The 24,841-nt window shown below is 44.0% G+C and overlaps 1 protein-coding gene across 3 annotated transcripts; it reads right to left on the bottom strand.

Moving 5' to 3' along the window:
* Positions 1-9,744: 9,744 nt before the first annotated feature.
* On the bottom strand, positions 9,745-18,631 carry LOC106604647 (zinc finger and SCAN domain-containing protein 22). Of its 3 annotated transcripts, none has more exons than XM_014199498.2 (5): positions 18,377-18,631; positions 13,658-13,992; positions 12,169-12,377; positions 11,476-11,590; positions 9,745-11,296 (listed from the first exon to the last, which is right to left on the bottom strand). In XM_014199498.2, the coding sequence occupies exons 2-5, from the start codon at positions 13,950-13,952 to the stop codon at positions 10,200-10,202; spliced, it is 1,716 nt and encodes a 571-aa protein (XP_014054973.2). In that variant the 5' UTR covers positions 13,953-13,992; positions 18,377-18,631; the 3' UTR covers positions 9,745-10,199. The 3 variants fall into 3 exon arrangements, with proteins under 3 accessions (XP_014054973.2, XP_014054972.2, XP_014054975.2); XM_014199497.2 differs by lacking the exon at positions 18,377-18,631 and adding an exon at positions 14,515-14,754; XM_014199500.2 differs by lacking the exon at positions 18,377-18,631 and adding an exon at positions 14,515-14,754 and having other exon boundaries at positions 9,745-11,293.
* Between the last annotated feature and the right edge of the window lie 6,210 nt (positions 18,632-24,841).

The raw sequence follows: 24,841 nt of genomic DNA, 5'->3' as shown, positions 1-24,841 counted from the left end.
AAGAAATGTACGTTTTGATTGAACAGCCTCTGTCATGAGAGTGACCCACTGGGCACAGACGTCACTTTTAGTCTAGTTTCGATTTACATTTGGAGTTGTCAACTAACGTTAGTTCAATGTGAAGTCAACAAAAAATGTCACCATGTCATTGGATTTAGGTTCAAAGTTGGGTGAAGAAAATATGAAATTCCCTTATGTTGATGACTTTTTGCAAATCCAATCAGTTTTCCACATTGATTCAATATCATCACATTTATTATTTTTGTTGAAATGACATGGAAACAACGTTGATTGAGACAGTTTTTCCCCAGTGGGGAGCTGCAAGTTTCTCTGGTGGTGGTTACACTGTTACAACTACTTTGCTGGCATGATGTTTGATTCAGCTGTTCATGCCACTGCATCGCAAGTCCCGCAAGTGGACTCACCTTCAGGGCTTCGTTTTCGGCCTTGACACGGCTGATCTCCATTTGAAACTCCCACACGCTTGACCTGGGGCGTCATGTACCTAGTCCCTGCCGCTGAAAAACATCCCCACAGCATGTGGGATGGTGCCAGGTTTCCTCCCGACGTGACGCTTGGCATTCAGGCCAAAGAGTTCAACCTTGGTTTCATCAGACCAGAGAATCTTGTTTTTTATGGTCTGAGAGTCCTTTAGGTGTCTTTTTGCAAACTCCAAGTGGGCTGTCATGTGCCTTTTACTGAGGAGTGGCTATCATCTGACCACTCTACCATAAAGGCCTGATTGGTGGATTGCTGCAGAGATGGTTGTCCTTCTGGAAGTATCTCTCATTTCCACAGAGAAACTCTGTCAGAATGACCATCGGGTTCTTGGTGACCAAGGCCCTTCTCCCCCACAGTTTGGCCGGGCAGCCAGCTCTAGGAAGAGTCTTGGTGGTTTCAAACTTTTTAAGAATGATGGAGGCCACTGTGTTCTTGGGGACCCTCAATGCTGCAGAAATGTTTTGGTGCACTTTCCCAGATCTGTGACTCGACACAATCCTGTCTCGGAGCTCTATGGACAATTCCTTCGACCTCATGGCTTGGTTTTTGCTCTGACATGCACTGTCAACTGTGGGACCTTATATAGACAGGTGTGTGCCTTTCCAAATCATGTCAGAACAATTTAATTTACCACAGGTGGATTCCAATCAACTTGTAGAAACATGTCAAGGATGATCAATGGAAACAAGATGCACCTGAGCTCAATTTCTAGTCTCATAGCAAAGGGTCTGAATACTTATGTAAATAAGGTTTTTCTGTTTTTTATTTTTAAGATATTTGAAAAAAGAAAAAAACGGTTTTCGGTTCGTTATTATTGGATATTGTGTGTGTATTGATGAGGAAAAACATTTATTTAATACATTTTATAATAAGGCTGTAACGTAACAAAATGTGGAAAAGTGAAGGGGTCTGAATACTTTCAGAATGCAATGTATATGGAAGTAGTTTAGTGCTTAAAAAAGCTAAATATTTGTCAAAAAATATATAAATAATTCCCTGATCTTTCTTATATCTCTCAGATATAGGACAGACACTTCATCAAAGGGGTCCTTGGTATGACCATCTCTAGGGGGTTAAAAATAGGTTTATTTTTCTGCATATCTAAGCATTGGCCTATCTCTTGAGCTGTCTGTATTTCCTGACTGAAAACGAATTCTTCTTTGCATCTCTGCTAAAATCTGGGTTAGCGATTGAAAGGAATGTCTTATTCAGTACATTTAATAATTGCTTGCTTTTCTAAAGTCTGCCAACCTTGCCAGCAGGCATCCCAGCTAAGATAGTTAGACTAGCTAGCTACTACTACTAACATTGATAGCCTGAAATGGCTTCTTGGTAGCTAGTTTTGAGGTTGGGGGATTCGGAACCTATCTGGGCTAGCTAAAGCCTACTTCATAAAATTTCTAGGCGGCTAGTAGTATTACAGAAAAAATAAATAAATGTTATGAAGAGTAATCAGATGAATTGCAAAGTCCCTCTTTTCCATGCAAATGAACTGAATCCCCCCAAAAACATTTCCACTGCATTTCAGCCCTGCCACAAAAAGACCAGCTGACATCATGTCAGTGATTCTCTCGTTAACACAGGTGTGAGTGTTGACGAGGACAAGGCTGGAGATCACTCTGTCATGCTGATTGAGTTCAAATAACAGACTGGAAGCTTCAAAAGGAGGGTGGTGCTTGGAATCATTGTTCTTCCTCTGTCTACCATGGTTAACTGCAAGGGCTTCACAGGCAAGGATATTGCTGCCAGTAAGATTGCACCTAAATGAACCATTTATAGGATCATCAAGAACTTCAATGAGAGCGGTTCAATTGTTGTGAAGAAGGCTTCAGGGCGCTCAAGAAAGTCCAGCAAGAGCCAGGACCGTCTCCTAAAGTTGATTCAGCTGCGGGATCGGGGCTCCACCAGTACAGGGCTTGCAAAGGAATGGCAGCAGGCAGGTGTGAGTGCATCTGCACGCACAGTGAGGCGAAGACTTTTGGAGGATGGCCTGGTGTCAAGAAGGGCAGCAAAGAAGCCACTACTCTCCAGGAAAAACATCAGGGACAGACTGATATTCTGCAAAAGGTACAGGGATTGGACTGCTGAGGACTGGGGTAAAGTCGTTTTCTCTGATGAATCCCCTTTCCGATTGTTTGGGGCATCTGGAAAAAAGCTTGTCCGGAGAAGACAAGGTGAGCGCTTCCATCAGTCCTGTGTCATGCCAACAGTAAAGCAGCCTGAGACCATTCATGTGTGGGGTTCCTTCTCAGCCAAGGGAGTGGGCTCACTCACAATTTTGCCTAAGAACACAGCCATGAATAAAGAATGGTACCAACATATCCTCCGAGAGCAACTTCTCCCAACCACCCAGGAACAGTTTGGTGACGAACAATGCCTTTTCCAGCATGATGGAGCACCTTGCCATAAGGCAAAAGTGATAACTAAGTGGCTCGGGGAACAAAACATCGATATTTTGGGTCCATGGCCAAGAAACTCCCCAGACCTTAATCCCATTGAGAACTTGTGGTCAATCCTCAAGAAGTGGGTGGACAAACAAAAACTCACAAATTCTGACAAACTCCAAGCATTGATTATGTAAGAATGGGCTGCCATCAGTCAGATGTGGCCCAGAAGTTAATTGACAGCATGCCAGGGTGGATTGCAGAGGTCTTGAAAAAGAAGGGTCAACACTGCAAACATTGACTCTTTGCATCAACTTCATGTAATTGTCAATAAAAGCCTTTGACACTTATGAAATGCTTGTAATTATACTTCAGTATTCCATAGTAACATCTGACAAAAATATCTAAAGACACTGAGGCAGCAGACTTTGTGAAAATTAATATTTGTGTCATTCTCAAAACTTTTGGCCATGACTGTACAGTTTGAGAATCTCACCCACCTTTGGCTTGAACAAGACATGATTAAAGCAAGCTGTGAAAGTCAGGGACACAACTTTCACTGTGATACCAAAAACAGCATCAGTTTGCTTTAGGACCATGCGTACGCCTCAGAGCGGTCGGGTAGACTGTTTGGAGGTTTCAGCTGGCGGACAAAGTCAAAGCTTCTGAAAGGCTGGCTGGCCGAACACGGGAGAGTTGAACAGAGGCAGCTGCTGTCAGTCTCTATGTGTTGCGCTCTTTCTCCAAGTTGTAAAAGCAAGCAGAGCAGAAAATGGCACCTCTTTAGTTGACTGATGTACGTAGCTCGCTGTTTAACTTAACTTGTTATGGATAGGGGGCAGTATTTTCACGGCCGGATAAAAAATGTACCCGATTTAATCTGATTATTACTCCTGCCCAGAAACTAGAATATGCATATAATTATTAGCTTTGGATAGAAAACACTCCAACGTTTCTAAAACTGTTTGAATGGTGTCTGTGAGTATAACAGAACTCATTTGGCAGGCCAAAACCTGAGAAGATTCCAAGCAGGAAGCGCCCTCTCTGACCATTTCTTGGCCTTCTTGATCATCTCTATCCAAAACAGGGGATCTCTGCTGTAACGTGACATTTTCTAACGCTCCCATAGGCTCTCAGAAGGCGCCAGAACGTTGAATGATGACTTTGCAGGCCATGGCTGAAAAACAGTAGCGCATTTGGATAGTGGTCGATCTGAGAACAACGAGACTGGCGCCCGCGTGCACGAGAAGAGTCCATTTTACTTTCTCTGTCTTTGAACGAAAACAACGACTCCCGGTCGGAATATTATCGCTTTTTTACGAGAAAAATCGCATAAAAATGTATTTTAAACAGCGTTTGACATGCTTCGAAGTACGGTAATGGAATATTTTGAAATTTTTTGTCACCGCCGGGCGCGTCACCCTTCGTTACCCTTCGGATAGTGTCTTGAACGCACAACAAAACGCCGCTATTTGGATATAACTATGGATTATTTGGAACCAAACCAACATTTGTTATTGAAGTAGAAGTCCTGGGAGTGCATTCTGACGAAGAACAGCAAAGGTAATCAAATGTTTCTTATAGTAAATCTGAGTTTGGTGAGTACCAAACTTGGAGGGTGTCAAAATAGCTAGCCATGATGGCCGGGCTATCTACTCAGAATATTGCAAAATGTGCTTTCACCGAAAAGCTATTTTAAAATCGGACACCGCGATTGCATAAAGGAGTTCTGTATCTATAATTCTTAAAATAATTATGTTTTTTATGAACGTTTATCGTGAGTAATTTAGTAAATTCACCGGAAGTGTTCGGTGGGAATGCTAGTTCTGAATGTCACATGCTAATGTAAAAAGCAGTTTTTTGATATAAATATGAACTTGATTGAACAAAACATGCATGTATTGTATAACATAATGTCCTAGGAGTGTCATCTGATGAAGATCATCAAAGGTTAGTGCTGCATTTAGCTGTGGTTTTGTTTTTTGTGACATTATATGCTAGCTTGAAAAATGTGTGTCTGATTATTTCTGGCTGGGTACTCTGCTGACATAATCTAATATTTTGCTTTCGCTGTAAAGCCTTTTTGAAATCGGACAGTGTGGTTAGATAAAGGAGAGTCTTGTCTTTAAAATGGTGTAAAATAGTCATATGTTTGAAAAATTGAAGTTTTCGGATTTTCGAGGACTTCGTATTTCGCGCCACGCCCATCATTGGATATTGGAGCAGGTGTTCCGCTAGCGGAATGTCTAGATGTAAGAATTAACAGAAAAAAAACTACACTAGTAGTGTAACTGACATGTAACGTTAACTAATGTTTTATCCCTTCTTGACTGAGGTGAATGAATTAGCTTGCTAGTTGCTGCAACAGCCAGTTCACCTATAGCCTGTAGCTAGCTATCTGTCAGATAGCGATATGAGGTTTATATTATTACGGCTGTTGTTTGTTTGTTGTTTTGTAGCCTTTTTGTGCCATTCAAACAGAAGTAAATTAGCTTAGTTAGCTTTCGCTTGTTGACGTACCATTAAAGAGAGAGAGCTGGCCAAAAGTATGTATTAATTTTCCCTCATTCACACTAGACCTGAATCAAATGATGAAACCAGTGGCCAAACGATTGAAGACTGATAATTCTGACTTTTGTTTGTGCAATGTGAGTTTTTATCAGTATAGCAATGTAATGTTATTAATTTGTCAGTTTCCTTAGCTAATTCCCTGCTTTTCACACTGACACAGTAATAAACAGCTCCACAGGCTTCACTGTCAGTACACAACACTATGAACATCATGTCTTAGCAGGATCAGATGGTGTCCCAGCAGGGTCAGACAGCCAGGGAAGACCAGTCTTTGGAGCTCAGGTGAATTTTTGCAGATACAACATGTTATTCTCTCTGTGCAGCAAACACAGGACAAGCCAGATGCTTCAAAGATTGAAACTATTTTAAGGCAGTCTGACAAACCTCCAAACTGTAACAAGGGTTGATAGAGGCTTTTCTCGATGACACAAAGCATGTAAAACAAAAATGTGAGGGAGTCCAGGTAGAAGCTATTGATGATGATGAATGAATACAGATATGTTTGAATGCCCGGTCATATTCATGTAACCTCAGACATAAATTACTGCAGTAATGTACTAAACTCTGAAAAAAAATAAACGTCCTCTCACTGTCAACTGCGTTTATTTTCAGCAAACTTAACATTTGTAAATATTTCTATGAACATAACAAGATTCAACAACTGAGACATAAACTGAACAAGTTCCACAGACATGTGACTAACAGAAATTGAATAATGTGTCCTTGAACAAAGTGGGGGTCAAAATCAAAAGTAATAGTCAGTATCTGGTGTGGCCACCAGCTGCATTAAGTACTGCAGTGCATCTCCTCCTCATGGACTGGACCAGATTTGCCAGTTCTTGCTGTGAGATGTTACCCCACTCTTCCACCAAGGCACCTGCAAGCTCCCGGACATTTCTGGAGGGAATGGCCCTAGCCCTCACCCTCCGATCCAACAGGTCCCAGACGTGCTCAATGGGATTGAGATCCGGGCTTTTTGCTGGCCATGGCAGAACACTGACATTCCTGTCTTTGAGGAAATCACGCACAGAACGAGCAGTATGGCTGGTGGCATTGTCATGCTGGAGGGTCATGTCAGGATGAGCCTGCAGGAAGGGTACCACATGAGGGAGGAGGATATCTTCCCTGTAACGCACAGCGTTGAGATTGCCTGCAATGACAACAAGCTCAGTCCGATGATGCTGTGACACACCGCCGCAGACCATGACGGACCCTGCACCTCCAAATCGATCCCGCTCCAGAGTACAGGCCTCGGTGTAACGCTCATTCCTTCGACGATAAACGTGAATCTGACCATCATCCCTGGTGAGATAAAACCGTGACTCGTCAGTGAAGAGCACCTGTTGCCAGTGCTGTCTGGTCCTGCGACGGTGGGTTTGTGCCCATAGGCGACGTTGTTGCCGGTGATGTCTGGTGAGGACCTGCCTTACAACAAGCCTACAAGCCCTCAGTCTAGCCTCTCTCAGCCTGTTGCGGACAGTCTGAGCACTGATGGAGGGATTGTGTGTTCCTGGTGGAACTCGGGCAGTTGTTGTTGCCATCTTGTACCTGTCCCGTAGGTGTGATGTTCAGATGTACCAATCCTGTGCAGGTGTTGTTACACGTGGTCTGCCACTGTGAGGACGATCAGCTGTCCGTCCTGTCTCCCTGTAGCGCTGTCTTAGGCGTCTCACAGTACGAACATTGCAATTTATTGCCCTGGCCACATCTGCATTCCTCATGCCTCCTTGCAGCATGGCTAAGGCACGTTCACGCAGATGAGCAGGGACCCTGGACATCCTTCTTTGGGTGTTTTTCAGTCAGTAGAAAGGCCTCTTTAGTGTCCTACGTTTTCATAACTGTGAGCTTAATTGCCTACCGTCTGTAAGCTGTTAGTGTCTTAACGACCGTTCCACAGGTGCATGTTCATTAATTGTTTATGGTTCATTGAACAAGCATGGGAAACAGTGTTTTAACCCTTTACAATGAAGATCTGTGAAGTTATTTGGATTTTGACGAATTATCTTTGAAAGACAGGGTCCTGAAAAGGGGACGTTTCTTTTTTGATGAGTTTATTTACCAGTGTAACTTAATAACATGCACTCAGAAATGTCATTCCTCTGCTGGAGGTGTAAAACACAAAAGGGGACATATTTGCATATGTTATGGTATTGTGAAGGCTGGCTGAATTCTGGCAGAGTATGTCTTTCAGTGTCAGATTGTTTTTGTTTACTTGTAAATATTGTTACTGGAGACTGTTATCAAACGAAACTGTGTAACCAAGCATCTAAGAAATGCATTGCCATTCATTCAAAGGTTGGTTGTCCTCCTACAATGTCACAATGGATGGCAGAAATGTAAAGTTATATATCACTAGATTTTCCGTATTATAAATTAAGTGTATACTGGGCAACTTTCATAAGGTCTGGATGCCTTATATGGAATAGAGTACGACAAAAGGAGTTTGTATTGGAAACATGCCCATGTCAGGGGAGATACCTATTTAGACCATTTTTAGCTGTGGGCTGCTCAGCCCTATCCCTGGGGGTCTACCGTCCTGTGGGTTGTCACTCTGGCCTTAGCATAACACACCCAAAACCAATAATTAATGTTTCACTAAGATCCTAAAGCTGAGTGGGGTGTGTTGGGTTGGGGTACTGCAGGGTGGTGGACCCCTAGCAGTACCCCAACCCATTGTCATACTTGACCCCTAGTACCCATTGTCATACTTGAGTAAAAGTATAGATACCTTAATAGAAAGTTACTCAAGTAAAAGTGAAAGTCAGCCAGTAAAATAGTACTTGAGTAAAAGTCTAAAAGTATTTGGTTTTAAATAAACTTAAGTATCAAAAGTACATGTAAATGCTAAAATATACTTAAGTATCAAAAGAAAAGTAAAAGTATAAATCATTTAAAATTCCAAATATTAAGCAAAGCAGAGGGCACCAATTTCTTGTTTTAAAAATGTACGGATAGCCAGGGGCACATTCCAACACTCTGACATTATTTACAAAAGATGAATTTCTGCTTAGCGAGTCCGCCAGCCCAGAGGCAGTAGGGATGACCAAGTGTTCTCTTGATAAGTGTGTGAATTTGACAATTTTCCTGTCCTGCTAAGCATTCAAAATGTAACAAGTATTTTTGGTTGTCAGGGAAAATGTATGGAGTAAAAAGTACAATATTGTCTTTAGGAATGTAGTGAAGTAAAAGTTGTCAAAAAGTACAGATACCCCAAGAAATGACTTAAGTAGTACTTTAAAGTACTTTTACTTAAGTACTTTACACCACTGACCCCTAGGGACAGGACGGGGCAACCCAGCTATTTTGAGTGCCAGTAAAAAGAGCTCTACAGTACTATTAGGCCTATGAGATGAATTATATGATGTCCTGTTTCTGTGTGTTAATGTACATGTGTAGTTGTGTTTTGTTGTTGTTTTCACTTTTGTTTCCAAACCTTTCCCTTAGGAATATATATTTTTGATTTTTTTAAGTGGGAAAAATGTTTTGGGAGAGAGTTGAGGTATTGACTAGACTGGTGGGGGTTGGGCGTGCAGGTGTCTCGTGCTGGCTGGTCTGAAATTTGATATCGAGGATGTCTTAATAAACACAATCAAAAGTCTTTGTACATGATTTAAGGAGTTGTTAGGCTTTTTTTTTTTTTTTTTTTGGGCTGCTTCTTACTCGGACCAGGTCGGGATCTGACCAGATCTATACGGAACGGTGTACTTGTCCTCAGGTCCATTCAGAATGGGTCTCTATATAAAAAAAATATAATTTATGCATATTGGATCCTGGTGGGAAAGCCCCAAGTCCATTGCGGAACGGTCCCAACTTTTTGGACTGGTAAAGACCTCGACCTCAATGGCAATGTCCGTGCTAAAACAGGTTATATCCATGATGAGTCCTCCATCTATCTCTATGACAACAGGCACAACTCTTTAAGTCTTTTATTTTGTGCCATGTGCGTTCACTTACATCAGTGCATTCATAACAACCTAACCACTAAGAAACTTCTAAATTCTAATAAGCCTCACATAGCAATTACGTTTTTTTTGTGTACCAAAATCGACACTCATTGACCTCCATACAAAAATTCCTTACTTCTTGGGCAGATTTTTGGCAGAGCAAAACTTTTCGCGGCGCCTCTTCCTCTCTGGTAGAAGACACTTCGAAGTACTCAGAAATAGAAAACTGTGTCCGGAAATCCGACAACACCTTGTGTGAATGTTTGAGACATAACTAAACTACACAATTTTCTAGCTGAAAACAAACACTTAGCACTTGACAGTATATAAAAGGAGACCATTGGTCACTGAATAGTCAAATGTTTATTCCTGATGGATAATACTGAAAAACAAATAGTACAAAATACCAAATTGTTATTATCATTGATAGTCAAGATAAACAAGGTCATGATTGATGTTCAGTGAAAATACTCATGTCTTATAGTAAAAGATAGAATGTATTGAGAAACATAAATAAAAACACAGGTTTCTCTGTGCACAATTAGACAGTTCATTTCAACCAGTCTCTGGATGACCACCACTGTCTTTATTCCTCTTTTTTGGAGTAGGTAGAATGTGTCCCCAACAACTGATACAAGGTCAGAGCTTTACAGATTTATAATGGTCAACTTTGGGATTGAGGCTAGGGTAAAATAATCTTCTCTCTGATTAGGGAGCAACTTCTACCTTAGTCAGCTATTTCAATTTTCCCTCTCCAAAGAAATCATGGTAAATCTCAATTATCAAAACATATAAAATGTTATGAAAAGCACTCGTGGTTTTTTAACTGCTCTGGTTCGCTGAAGCTCTTTCCACACTGGGAGCACTGGTGAGCGCTGCCGGCCTTGTCTCTGTCTCCACTGTGGATCAGCTGGTGTCTTTTCAGGTACTCTACCCTGCTGAAGCGCTTCCCGCACGCCTCGCACCCGTACGGACGCTCGCCTGTGTGGATCCGCTGGTGCCTCTCCAGGTTGCCTAGGCGACTGAAGCTCCTCCCACACTGCTGGCAGCAGTGCTGCCTCTCTCCAGTGTGAACCACCTGGTGCCTCTCCAGCGAGCGAGAGTGGGTGAAGCCCTTCCCACAGAGCTCGCAGCGGTGGGGCCGTTCGGCCGCGCACACACACTCGTGGTTCTTCAGGGCCCAGGCATGGCTGAAGGCGTGGCCGCACGAGGCGCAGGGGAACAGGGTGTTCTCCGTCCCTCCTTCCTGTAGGTGGGCGTCCCCCAGGGGGCAGGGGTGCTCTTCCAGCTCAGCCTCGTTGGCGAAGCCCCCGCCGCACTGCATGCAGAAATGCATCAGGTCCCCTGTCTCCTCCTCACCACTGTCATCCACGCTACCCGGAGCAGACAGGTGATGTAGGCCCTCGTCTGAGCCTCCCTGCTCCCCCATCCCCTCACCCTCCCTCAGCCTCTTGGGCCAGCGTGGCTGCAGTTCCCCTCCAGCCCCCACAGGCAGTGACCCCTGTAATTCCTTCAGACGGGCACCATGAACCTGCAGGGCATCACCATAGTCCCTCTCGGAGGCTGTGGGACTCTCCAGCTCCCCCTCCTGTTCCAGCCCATCCAGACCAATGTACTTCTGGCCCAGGCTGAACTCACTGTCTGTCACTACTTCCGGGTCAGGGGTCCTGGTGCCATGGTTGGAGCCTGCTGTGGGGGGGATCTTCAGGGCTGCCTGCTCGCGCCCCCTCTCTGCCCTCAGGGCCGTCTCCAGCCCACTCAGGTCCACCACGCTCAGCGCCCCCTCTGACACCTCCGTTGGAGGGGATCCCACGTCCCACTCCTCCTCATCCCCCTCTTCAGGCCTCACGGCTGGGGGCCGCTTCAGGGCCACAGGGCTGAGCTCCATGTCTCCTACTGGGCCGAGAGAAGGAGAGTGAGAGTCTGTTAGAGGAGCAGTACTATGAGGGTGTATGCAAACACATTGTACTGCAGACACTTAAGACAACATCACTGTGTTCACATTGGGGTTATCACGATCCAGGAGGTGTGGTCATCGTGTTTTTTTGTTCTGAGCTTTCAGCTGGAGTCAGTACCTTCGCTGTGGGTTCTGGATCCATGGCAGTTCTGGTTGGGTGGGTCCATCTTCAGGGCTTCCTTGATCAGCCGCAGAGACGCAGGCTGGTAACCCCCATCCACCATGTCACCGGACTACAGACAGAGCAAAAATAACTACATTACCCACCAGTACAGCCCCATAGACTACACAATAATGCAATGCAGAGTGCACTACCACACACAGTATTTCTGTGCATGCAAAGTGCACTTTCACAAGTGCCACAAAGAACAAGGGTCCTGTTTTACACGGGGCATTTGCTTTAAAAGTTCAACGTTTAAACAGTTTGAGACACAATAAAGGTCATCTGTACATTGCATAGACGCATCTGCATGATCTCAGTCATGTAGAATACAAAACTGTGTCCGCGCCCAAAATGATATTCATGTATAGGGTCAACAACGCTCCGCACTTAACATTGACTGCCCTACTAAACAAGCGCTTGAACTACTTCTGCAGTCGAATATGAAATCAGTGGCTTTCCACCATCCACGCCATCTACCAGACCCCTGCTGCAGTGTGTCTCAGTGACTCAGAAAACAGCAGTTTAACAACATTCACAGTCGCACCACACAGATGATACACACTGTTATTTTTGTAAACTAGTCGTCTCTGACACACTGACGCTGTGTGTGCCACATTCAGACTCCTTAGCACTCCTCGTCTCCCTCACCTCCTCTTTGATGTCTGTCTCCTCCCCCTCTCCTGAAATACAGCCCTCCTCCAATAGTTCTCCTTCTTCCTCCTCCTCCTCCTCCCCAGGGACCTGGATGAGGTACATCTGACGTGCCTCCTTCCAGCCTCCCCCTGCTACTTCCCCGGCTGCTCCTCCTCCTTCCTCCCACACGCCTCCAAACGCAGGACCCAGCTTCTGCTTTCCTCCTGTGGAGGGGGAGAGAGGAAGAGAGGGGGAGGGAATGGATGGGGTGAGAGGAGGAGGAGGGGTTGAGCATGAAGGAGAGAGGGAGAGAGACAGAGGGGAGCAGTGATAGAAATGAAGGAGAGAGGAAGGAAAGCAGGGAGAGGAGGGATGGCAGGGAGTGGGAGAGAGGCGGAGGAGAGGGGGAGCAGAGGCAGAGAACATGAGGAAGGGGAGAGTGGGGGAAGGGAGAGAGCATGTTGAACGAGAGCAGGAGGAGGGACAGCATGAAGCGGGAGAAAGCATAAAGGAAACGAGGGAGAGGAGAGCAGTGACAGAAATGGAGGAGTTGGGGGAAGGGAGAGAGCATGATGAAGGAGAGGAGGCGGAGTACGGAGCAGAAGTGGGAGAGAGGAAGCGGCGGGAGTGAGTGTGAAGGAGAGCGGAGGGGGTGGGAGTGAAGAGGGAGGGAGAGCAGAGAGAAAAGTAGAGGAGGTGGGGGCAGGGAGGGGTGAGGGCATTATGAAGGAGAGCAGAGAGGGGGGAGAGAGAGCAGAGAGAGGAGTGGGGGAGGTGAGGGACAGAGCGAGAACATGAAGAGGAGGAGGTGGGGGAGGGAGAGTGGAGGAGTAGAGGAGAGGGAAGGAGATGAAGGGGAGCCGTGACAGAAATGGGAGAGTTGGGGGAAGGGAAGTAGCATGATGAAGGAGAGGAGGCGGAGTAGGGAGCGGAAGCGGAGGAGTGAGTGTGAAGGAGAGAGGAAGGGGTGGGAGTGAAGCGGGAGGGAGAGCGGAGAGAGAAGTAGAGGAGAGAGAGACAGGGAGAGAGGGGAGAAGGGGGAGGGGAGAAGGAGAGGGGCAGGGAGGAAAGAGGAGGGGGGCAGGAAGGAAAGAGGGGGGGGGCAGGGAGGAAAGAGGGGGGGGGGGCAGGGAGGAAAGAGGGGGGGGCAGGGAGGAAAGGGGGGGGAGGTAAGAGGGGGGGGCAGGGAGGAAGGAAGAGAGCAGAGAGGCGAAGAACAGAGAGTACATGAAGGAGGAGATGGGGGAGGGAGAGTGGAGGAGTAGAAAGGAAAGGGAGGGAGAAGGCTCAGTTTCTGCCAGATGGCTTCCAACATAACAAGTACCTCTTCACACAAGCATTACAGGCTGATTTGATATGCAATTACATATCATTTCAACAATTCTAATATGAAGAATACCATTTTTTATATCAGTTTTATACATAGGGCAAGACAAATGTGTAAAAAATGACTATATGGTCCGTGATGCTTTTGTGGCTGTACTTACTAAATATGAACACTTACGGGGCACTTCAATTTTTCGCTTTTTCCGCCCACCGTCCTCCGACCCTATCAAACCAGCATTGCGGCGATTCTCTGCCCACCCCATCCCGTACTTGCGTTCATTTCTCAGTTTGTTCTCCGTCAGTCGGAGTCGGAGTTTCAGAGCCTCCATTTCATTCCTATTCAGAGATATTTCCACCAGATAGTCGTTCACCGTGTCCTGGAACAGTTTGGTGATCTCGCACACCGACGCTCGGATCAAACTGTCCATGACAGAGGTGAGGTGTGTCTGGAACGTCTCCACGGATTCCGCCATGGGTTCGCTGCCGTGACGATCACACGATGGATCTGGGGAACTGAACCAGGCAGATATTCAACTGTTACACATGAACAGCATTAGTTAACTATGTTGACTGAGTTTGTTAACAAATTCACATGATCAGTGACACATGCTACTGTTAGTAGTCAGCAGTATCATAGACCTAGTGGCCAACTAGTCTAATTTCTGAAAGACTACACTTTTTCTTGCTAACATTAGTAATTGAGTAGTATCCTAGATACCACCTCACTCATCCCAACCAATAGACCGTTGAGCAAACAGCCTAACTTCGTGTGGAAGGACAAGGAGCACACCCACCCACCACTCGAGGTTTAGTTAGCTAGCTACATTGCTGCCTAAACTAAAGCTTTAGCTAGATGATATCTGGCTAGTTAACTAAGGCGATTAACGTTACTATTGTAATAGTGAATACCACTAAATCAAACTGTAGCAATGCTAGTTAACGATCGTCGCGACGCTATCCTTCTTGAATACAACACAAGAACAGCTCAAGTGCTAACGTTAGCTAGTAACTAGCTAACATTAGCTAGCTACGCACCGTGAAGTCGCTGAAATCAGAATATTGAAGTATTCGATAACGAAACACTGTTTGTTCTACACGACAACCGAGAAGAATGCACACTGTAGATAAGCCAAGAGACGAAACGCCAAAGGAAGAAAAAAAAATAGATCCAACTTCATGTCCTCCCTTCGAAGCAGCGTTTTCCTTCTTGCCTCCTACACAGGGTTGCCAGTTCTCTAAAATAAAAGGCCAAAAACACTAATCGAAACCCACCCACTAAGCCTTAAAACTAGACCAATAAATACTGCATGAGAAGTTGCCGTATTTAGCCAATAAAACCTTTTTTTCCATAACGTTTTCGAGCAAATTAAGGAAGAATATCGACGTAAGAAGCAATATTCGGGTTTCCATGAAAATAAGACCTAATTATTGTGAGTTAACCTGACTAATAAAGGAATTTGAATATGCAAGAGAAAATATAATTCACCCTTATTAAACTTGTAAATAAATCAATTTTACGCATGTGTATAACTATAGATACATCCAACAGGAGGGTTTGAGGGATGAAAGTTGGACAGAGGATCTCAAAATCTCTGCGCAAGAAACACTTCAATGAACTTCAAAATAATGTTTGGCTATTTTCTTGCAATTGTTCTGTTATGTGCCAGATGTTAAGACTACAACCCATTTGCGTGATTGACTTGTCATTTCAATAGGCGAAGCCTAGGCCTACTGACTGAAATCTGGGTGTATGATTGTAATTTACCTTTGACATGGTTTGATTAGCTAGATGCAGGTAGCCTATTGCCCCTGAGCAGTGGGGATTTTGGCATGTAAATCTTAGTGGGGCAAACCCAAAAAGTCACAACAAAAACACAACACTAAACAAGACATTAATTGGACTATAACAGTGACAAACGGTGCCCACAAATTGTTAGGGCCTATATAAAGCTGTCCCAACACCTTACCACTGCTACACATGGCTATCAGCGGAGCCTTGTCTGGCAGAAACTGTTCTTTCAGCCTAATTTACTGCCTTTAAAAAAAACATAGCTGATATGGCTGACTTGCTTAAACAAATGGGGTTTCTACTGACAATTGAGATGTACAAACTATGGCATATTAGGGGATGACGAGCGGATAAGAGGCAATCCATAATTTCGATTAAGTAAAAATAATTTAAAGTACTAAAGCAGTTTTTTTGGGGTATCTGTACTTTACTATTTACTTTTACTTCACTACATTCCTGAAGAAAATAATGTACTTTTTACTCCATACATTTTCTCTGACACCCAAAAGCACTCAGGAAAGGAAAAGGGTCCAATTCACATACTTATCAAGAGAACATCCCTGGTCATCACTACTGCCTCTGATCTGGCGGACTCACTAAACACATTCTTTATTTGTAAATGATGTCTGAGTGTTGGTGTGTGCCCCTGGTTATCTGTAAAAAAAAAAAGAACAAAAAAAAGAAAATGGTGCCATCTGGTTTGCTTAAATATGTAAGGAATTTTAAATGATTTTTGCTTTTGATACTTAAGTATATTTTAGCAATTCTATTTACTTTTGATACTAAAGTATATTTAAAACCACATACTTTTAGACTTTTACTCAAGTAGTATTTTACTGGGTGACTTTCACTTTTATTTGAGTCATTTTCTATTAAGGTATCTTTACTTCTACTCAAGTATGACAATTGGGTACTTTTTCCATTACTGGCTTTAGGCTACATGTGCACCACCAAGTTAGAACAGTAGGCTAAATTATGAAAAGGGACCAAATGATTAGGGTGAGGCACATGGTCTGGCCTTCTCTGGATTTTTGGTTCCTTTCAAGACAACTGGGAACTCTGAAAAAAACAAGGTAGAATCATGACATTAGTGGTGGTTTTCAGGTCGGAGCTCTAGAAAGAGGCCCAAGTTCCAGACTTGGAATTCCACGTTGGATGACCATTCAAAATGTATTTTCCCAGTCTGAGCTCATTCCCCCCCCCCCTCCCCTCCCCCAAAGTTCCCAGTTGTCTTGAACTTACTGAAGTCTGAGATTTCCCAGTTCAGAGTTTCCAGTTGTTTTGAACGTGGCAGAAGTCATGCTGGATTAACAGCATGGCCAATGTTGAATGTTTATCCTTTTAAGCTTGGAAAAGAGACCCTTAAACCCAGTCTTGGTCCACACATCCACTCCACTGAAGAGCAGGCCAGTGGTTGCTTTGCAATCTTGCAGTTAGCCACTGATTCCTTCCAAACCACTCATTGTTGAATTTGCGATTTCCAACTTGTTGTTTAATGTTTGTCCAATGGCCCATGAGCACCGATACTTTTTATCTATAATTCCTCGCCATAATTTCTCTTCATATGACAAGGATTGAAAAGGATTTGCCAGTAGATTGTCGACTTGATTCATGATGATGACTGCTGGCTTGCTAGCTAAGATTTTGAAGTATGATGTTGACATGATCAGTCCAATCAAAGCTACTGTAGATATAATGTGATTTGAGAATTTTATCTGTGGCCAATGACCTTGAGCCTTTTTGGATGGGTACTTCTAATGTAACTTTATGGCAGCACCCAAGGGGCTTGGATTTGAGCTCTCCCCGTAGATTTTGCAGTGATGTAGTGTCCCCATGAGTGACAGTGCACTGAGCCAATCACAGCGCTACTGGAGAACATTACCAACCCCTACTCTCCGTATTTTCTGACGGCTGCCCCACAACTACAGAAAGCACTGAGCTAGGCTGAAACACCTGCATTTTGGAGTTCCCTTACTCAACAAAGCAAAAGAGAGACATATTCATATGTGGCTTTATTAACTAAATTATTATTTGTTTTTACATTGTTTGCAAACTGATATGTGACACCGATTAATCCCCGAAATAACATGCAAAACAAGCAACAACAAAAAACTAAAAAGGTGGGGCTCAAAACATGACAGGTCGCCACTGTCCCTGATAGCCTACAGTAGCCAAGGCAAGATGTAAGATAAACAATTTAATATCTTGCTTAGTTCAAATTGACAGACTCATTTATTTAGCATGAATAGCAAGGTGATTTCTAAGTGCTTCTGTTGCCCAATAACCTACTGGAGTAGGTAGGTTATTGAGGATAGGGTCGCCATTTTAATTACTGAATTATGTATGAATAATATGGATATGAACTGAATAGGCCTATGCTTGTCAATAACAGCCAGTGATTTGTTTTACCTGTAGCCTAATCTGACTGATTTACCTTCAATCTAATGCATCATAGTTAATCAGCAATTGCGACAGATCTGGGACCATGATCACAATTTAACTTCCAATTTCATTAACTAAACATGTCCATTAACAATTGCATAATAACACAAGGGTACAAAAAAAACTGAAGGTATAGGCTATTTTTAAATCCGTTTGCCAGCTCCAGGTAGGTTACACAAGTGGCACAACTTGATTTGCAATGACTTCAGTGATATCATTTCAACATATTTATTGTATCAAATGGTGGGCTACAGTAGCCTACACAGGCATATAAATGAATAGACTACTTGATGACCACAAGATGCAAATGTACCATTCGCCACATTCTATTTCAGTTTCATTGTGGACTTTCCCCTATTTCAGAAGCACGCTCGGGAGTTACATAACTTATATTTAAAATGTTCACTCGTGCAGCGCTCGACACGCAAGAACTGAGCATGCGTAAAACTATTCACTTGATATGGTTTTCCATAAACAAGTCGACATTAGAATGCAGTTTAAACCACCTATGAGCGGATTTATCTAATGCGCTCTAGAGCGCCTAAAGTCGTTTTCCTGTGCATTGTCGCCTAATTTATTGATGCGCATCAGTTCTAGCGCGTTAATATGTTTTATAAAAAAGGGTTAGAAATATGTGTCTCCATAATGACAATCTAAATAGCCTACCTACAACTGGTAAAACGTTGTCATGACGTGCGCGCGTGCTTCTCCGTCTCCTCCTTCACGTGATTCAGCTGCAGCTCTCAGTCTCAACACATATACCTCCCTCAGCCTCTCCCACTCCCCACCACTCACTCATCAACAGGCTGCATCTCTACCTAATAGTCAGCAGCAGCAGGTCACAGTGTAATATATATTTTTAAGAAAAATGCAATGGCGGCCGCATGCAATATATAAATGTAGCCCACAAACCCGCAACCCTCGACCAATACATTTTCAACCGCGACATTGTTTTCAAATGGGCCAAATTCCCGAGAAAACCACAGATATGGCAACCCTGCTCCTTATTCTACTTCGGTCGCGATTTTCGGCAGTTGACATCCAACGTTATTGGTACATTACCGCCACCTACTGTGCTGGAGTGTGGGACTGCTTCTTCGTCGTCGTCTTCTTCTGTGGGGTTTTCAGCGGTTAGCATCCAGCGTTATGGTGTATTGTCTCCTCCTACAGTACTGGAGTGTGGGCCAGAAACGGGAGAAACTAAATCCTACCTGCCAGCCCCGTTTCTCTTAAGAAAGATAACAACATATTTGAGACTGTATCTACTGTTCTACTCAGTATACTCTTTAAAATAATTTCCTGTATCCCCTTCTCACTTATACTGGATCTCAGCCTCTCTATTTCCCTCTCATACTGCCCACACAGTATCGGTACATTCTCCACTATCTCTGTTTCCTGGCAGTAATCACACTTTCCTGTTGGATGCTTTCCTACCACATTTAAATTCTTATTCAACCGGCTGTGTCCCACCCTGAATTTTGAAAAATAGCATCCCCTGCCCTTAGTGTCTATATTCCACCGCTCCTGCTCTCTCTGCATCCCCACTGTCCATATCAGGCTTTTTGCTTTGCTCATTGAAACTACTTACATCAACATCCCCTCTACTAAGTGCTTGTTTAGCAAGTACATCAACTGCCTCGTTCCACTCAACCCCCACATGGGCTGGGACCCAAGTAAATCTTGTCTGTATACCCATCTGTCTAACCCTGCCATGGGTTTGTAGTACTTCATAAAGCTGGTATCGTCTGCTACGTTAGCTAAAGGACTGCAGACTCATCAACACTGCAAATGGATCAGAGAAAATAATGACTCTGTCTGGCTTGACTTCCTTCACCCACTGCAAGGCCAACAGCACGGCCAGTAGCTCCACCGTATACAGTGCATTCGGAAAGTATTCAGACTCCTTGACCTTTTCAAAATGTTGTTACGTTACAGCCTTATTTTTTTATTTTTAACATTTCATCTTTATTTAACCAGGTAGGCCAGTTGAGAACAAGTTCTCATTTACAACTGCGACCTGGCCAAGATAAACCAAAGCAGTGCAACAAAAACAACAACACAGAGTTACACATGGGATAAACAAACGTACAGTCAATAACACAATAGAAAAATATGTGTACAGTGTGTGCAAATGAAGTAAGGAGGTAAGGCAATAAATAGGCCATAGTGGCGAAGTATTTACAATGTAGCAATTAACACTGGAGTGATAGATGTGCAGATGAGGATGTGCAAGTAGAAATACTGGTGTGCAAAAGAGCAGAAAAACAAAAACAAATATGGGGATGAGGTAGGTAGTTGGATGGGCTATTTACAGATGGGCTGTCTACAGCGATCGGTAAGCTGCTCTGACAGATGATGCTTAAAGTTAGTGTGGGATATATAAGTCTCCAAATTCAGTGATTTTTGCAATTCGTTCCAGTCATTGGCAGCAGAGAACTGGAAGGAAAGGTGACCAAAGGAGGTGTTGGCTTTGGGGACGACCAGTGAAATATACCTGCTGGAGAGTGTACTACGTATGGGTGTTGCTATGGTGACCAGTGAGCTGAGATAAGGCGGAGCTTTACCTAGCAGAGACTTATAGATGACCTGGAGCCAGTGGGTTTGGCGCCGAATATGAAACGAGGACCAGTCAACGAGAGCATACAGGTCGCAGTGGTGGGTAGTGTATGGGGCTTTGGTGACAAAACGGATTGCACTGTGATAGACTGTAGCCAATTTGCTGAGTAGAGTGTTGGAGGCTATTTTGTAAATGACATCGCCAAAGTCAAGGATTGGTAGGATAGTCAGTTTTACGAGGGTATGTTTGGCAACATGAGTGAAGGAGGCTTTGTTGCGAAATAGGATGCCGATTCTAGACTTCATTTTGAATTGGAGATGCTTAATATGAGTCTGGAAGAAGAGTTTACAGTCTAGTCAGACACCTAGGTATTTATAGTTGTCCACATATTCTAAGTCAGAACCGTCCAGAGTAGTGATGCTAGTCAGGCGGGCGGGTGCGGACAGTGATCGGTTGAAAAGCATGCATTTAGTTTTACTACCATTTAAGAGCAGTTGGAGGCCATGGAAGGAGTGTTGTATGGCATTGAAGCTCGTTTGTTAACACAGTGTCCAAGGAAGAGCCAGAAGTATACAGAATGGTGTCATCTGCGTAGAGGTGGATCAAAGAATCACCCGCAGCAAGAGCGACATCATTGATATATACAGAGAAAAGAGTCGGCCCGAGAATTAAACCCTGTGGCACCCCCATAGAGACTGCCAGAGGTCCAGACAACAGGCCCTCTGATTTGACACACTGAAATCTGTCTGAGAAGTAGTTAGTGTACCAGGTGAGGCAGTCATTAGAGAAACCAAGGCTGTTGAGTCTGCCGATAAGAATACGATGATTGACTGAGTCGAAAGCCTTGCTTCCTTAGGATAGTACTGTCTTTTATCGATGGCGGTTATGATACCATGAGCGTGGCTGAGGTGCACCTGTGACCAGCTCAAAAACCGGATTGCATAACAGAAGGTACGGTGGGATTCTAAATCATCGGTGATCTGTTTGTTAACTTGGCTTTCAAAGACTTTAGAAAGGCAGGGCAGGATGGATATAGGTCTGTAACAGTTTGGGTCTAGAGTGTCTGACCGTGGCCACTTTCCAATCTTTAGGAATCTCAGACGATACAAAAGAGAGGTTGAACAGACTAGTAATAGGAGTTGCAACAATGACGGAGGATAATTTTAGGAAGAGAGGGTCCAGATTGTCTAGCCCAGCTGATTTGTAGGGATCCAGATTTTGCAGCTCTTTCAGAACATCAGCTGTCTGGATTTGGGTGAAGGAGAAGCAGGGATTTATCGTGGATTTATCGGTGGTGACAGTGTTTCCTAGCCTCAGTGCAGAGGGCAGCTGGGAGGAGGTGATCTTATTCTCCATGGACTTTACAGTGTCCCAAAACCTTTTGGAATTAGTGCTACAGGATGCAAATTTCTGTTTGAAAAAGCTAGCCTTTGCTTCCCTAACTGACTGTTTATATTGGTTCCTGACTTCCCTGAAAAGTTGCATATCGCGGGGACTATTCAATGCTAGTGCAGTACGCCACAGGATGTTTTTGTGCTGGTCAAGGGGTGTCAAGTCTGGAGTGAACCAAGGGCTATATCTGTTCTTAGTTTAACACTTTTTGAATGGGGCATGCTTATTTAAGATGGTGAGGAAAGCACTTTTAAAGTACAATCAGGCATCCTCTACTGACGGGATGAGGTCAATATCCTTCCAGTAGACCCGGGCCAGGTCGATTAGAAAGGCCTGCTCGCAGAAGTGTTTTAGGGAGCGTTTGACAGTGATGAGGGGTGGTCGTTTATTCTCAAATTGATTAAATAAAAAATATTGTCATCAATCTACACACAATACCCCAAAATGGCAAAGCGAAAACGGGTTTTTAGAAATGTTAGCAAATTTATTAAAAATAAAAAACTAAAATACCTTATTTACATAAGTATTCAGACCCTTTGCTGTGAGACTCACAACGGACCTCAGGTTTATCCTGTTTCCATTGATCATTCTTGAGATGTTTCTACAACTTGATTTAAGGCCACTTGTGGTAAATACAATTGATTGGATATGATTTGGAAAGGCACACACCTGTCTATATAAGGTCCCACAGTTGACAATGCATGTCAGAGCAAAAACCAAGCCATTAGGTCGAAGGAATAGTCCGTAGAGCTCCGAGACAGGATTGTGTCGATGCACAGATCTGGGGAAGTGTACCAAAAAATGTCAAAAGCTCACAGAGCAAGACCGCTGAGTGCTGAAGTGCGTAACATTTTGTCTGTCCTCGGTTGCAACACTCACTACCGAGTTCCAAACTTCCTAAGGAAGCAACGTCAACACAAGAACTGTTCATTGGGAGCTTAATGAAATGGGTTTCCATGCTCGAGCAGCTGCACACAAGCCTTAGATCCCCATGTTTAATGCCAAGTGTCAGCTTGAGTGGTGTAAAGCTCACTGCCATTGGACTCTGGAGCAGTGGAAACGCGTTCTCTGGAGTGATGAATCACGCTTCACCATCCGATGGACCAATCTGGGTTTGGCGGATGCTAGGAGAACGCTACCTGCCAAAATTCATAGTGCTAACTGTAAAGTTTGGTGGAGGAGGAATAATGGTCTGGGGATGTTTTTCATGGTTCGGGCTTAGTTCCAGTGAAGGGAAATCTTAACACTACAGCATACAATGACATTCTAGATGATTCTGTGCTTCCAACATTGTGGTAACAGTTTGAGGAAGTCTCTTTCTTGCTTCAGCATGACAATGACACCGTGCACAAAGCGAGGTCCATACAGAAATGGTTTGTAGAGATCGGTGTGGAAGAACTTGACTGGCCTACACAGAACCCTAACCTCAACCCCATCGAACACCTTTGGGATGAATTGGAATGCTGACTTCGAGCTAGGCCTAATCGCCCAACATCAGTGCCCAACCTCCCTAATGCTCTTGTGGCTGAATGGAAGCAAGTCCCCGCAACAATGTTGCAACATCTAGTGCAAAGCCTTCCCAGAAGAGTGTAGGCTGTTATAGCAGAAAAGGGGGGACAAACTCCATATTAATACCCATGATTTGAGATGTTCGACGACCAGGTGTCCATATACTTTTGGTCATGTAGAGTATATATATATATATATATATATATATATATATATATATATATATATATATATATATATATATATATAAAAGCGTTAAAGACATATATTTTATATTTGAGATTCTTCGAAGTAGCCACCCTTTGCCAAGACCTGAAGGTCAGTCAATGAAGAACATTTCAAAAGTTTCTTCAAGTGCAGTTGCAAAAAACCATCATGTACTATGAGGAAACTGGCTCTCATGAGGATCGCCACCGGAAAGGAAGACCCAGAGTTACCTCTGCTGCAGAGGATAAGTTCATTAGAGTTATCAGCCTCAGACATTGCAGCCCAAATAAATGCTTCACAGAGTTCAAGTAACAGACACATCAACTGTTCAGAGGAGGCTGCCAGAATCAAGCCTCCATGGTCGAATCGCTGCAAAGAAACCACTACTAAAGGACACCAATATGAAGAAGAGACTTGTTTGGCCAAGAAACACGAGCAATGGATATTAGACTGGTGGAAATCTGTCCTTTGGTCTGATGTGTCTTTGTGAGACGCAGAGTAGGTGAACGGATGATCTCCGCATGTGTTGTTCCCACCGTGAACCATGGAGGAGGAGGTGTGGTGGTGTGGGGGTGCTTTGCTGGTGACACTGTGATTTATTTAGAAATCAAGGCACACTTAACCAGCACGGCTACCACATCATTCTGCAGTAATACGCCATCCCATCTGGTTTGCACTTAGTGGGACTATCATTTGTTTTTCAACAGAACAATGACCCAATACACCTCCAGGCTGTGTAAGGGCTATTTGACCAAGAAGGAGAGTGATGGGGTGCTGCATCAGATGTCCTGTCCTCCACAATCACCCGACCCTAACCAAATTGAGATGGTTTGGGATGAGTTGGATCGCAGAGTGAAGGAAAAGCAGCCAACAAGTGCTCAGCATATGTGGGAACTCCTTCAAGAGTGTTGAAAAAGCATTCCAGGTGAAGCTGGTTGAGAAAATGCCAAGAGTGTGCAAAGCTGTCATCAAAGCAAATGGTGGCTACTTTGAAGAATCTCAAATATAAAATATATTTTGATTTGTTCAACACTTTTTTGGTTCCTACATGATCCCATATGTGCTGTGCAGACCGCACCACCCTCTGGAGAGCCCTGCAGTTGTGGGCGGTGCAGTTCTCGTACCAGACGGTGATACAGCCCGACAGGATGCTATCGATTGTGCATCTGTAAAAGTTTGTGATGGTTTTAGGTGACAAGCCAAATTTCTTAAGCCTCCTGAGGTTGAAGAGGCTCTGTTGCGCCTTCTTAACCACACTGTCTGTTAAGGTGGACCATTTCAGTTTGTTCGTGATGTGTATGCCGAGGAACTTAAAACTTTCCACCTTCTCTACTGCAGTCCCGTCGATGTGGATGAAAGGTGCTCCCTCTGCTGTTTCCTGAAGTCCATGATCATCTCCTTTGTATTGTTGACATTAAGTGAGAGGTTGTTTTCCTGACACCACACTGAGTGCCCTCACCTCCTCC

Source organism: Salmo salar, chromosome ssa05, assembly GCF_905237065.1.
Source record: "Salmo salar chromosome ssa05, Ssal_v3.1, whole genome shotgun sequence".
NCBI classification, from domain to species: domain Eukaryota; kingdom Metazoa; phylum Chordata; class Actinopteri; order Salmoniformes; family Salmonidae; genus Salmo; species Salmo salar.
Note: the sequence above shows the minus strand (reverse complement) of the source record. Positions and strands in the feature narration are given on the sequence as shown.

Excerpts from the sequence above, each read along its gene's own strand:
- LOC106604647 (XM_014199498.2), bottom strand. The coding sequence starts at position 13,952 with ATGGCGGAATCCGTGGAGACGTTCCAGACACACCTCACCTCTGTCATG. Across the intron at positions 12,378-13,657 it reads GCGAAAAATTGAAGTGCCCC|GAGGAAAGCAGAAGCTGGGT; the intron begins GTAAGTGTTCAT and ends CCCCCTCCACAG. Across the intron at positions 11,297-11,475 it reads ATCCAGAACCCACAGCGAAG|TAGGAGACATGGAGCTCAGC; the intron begins GTACTGACTCCA and ends CTCTCGGCCCAG.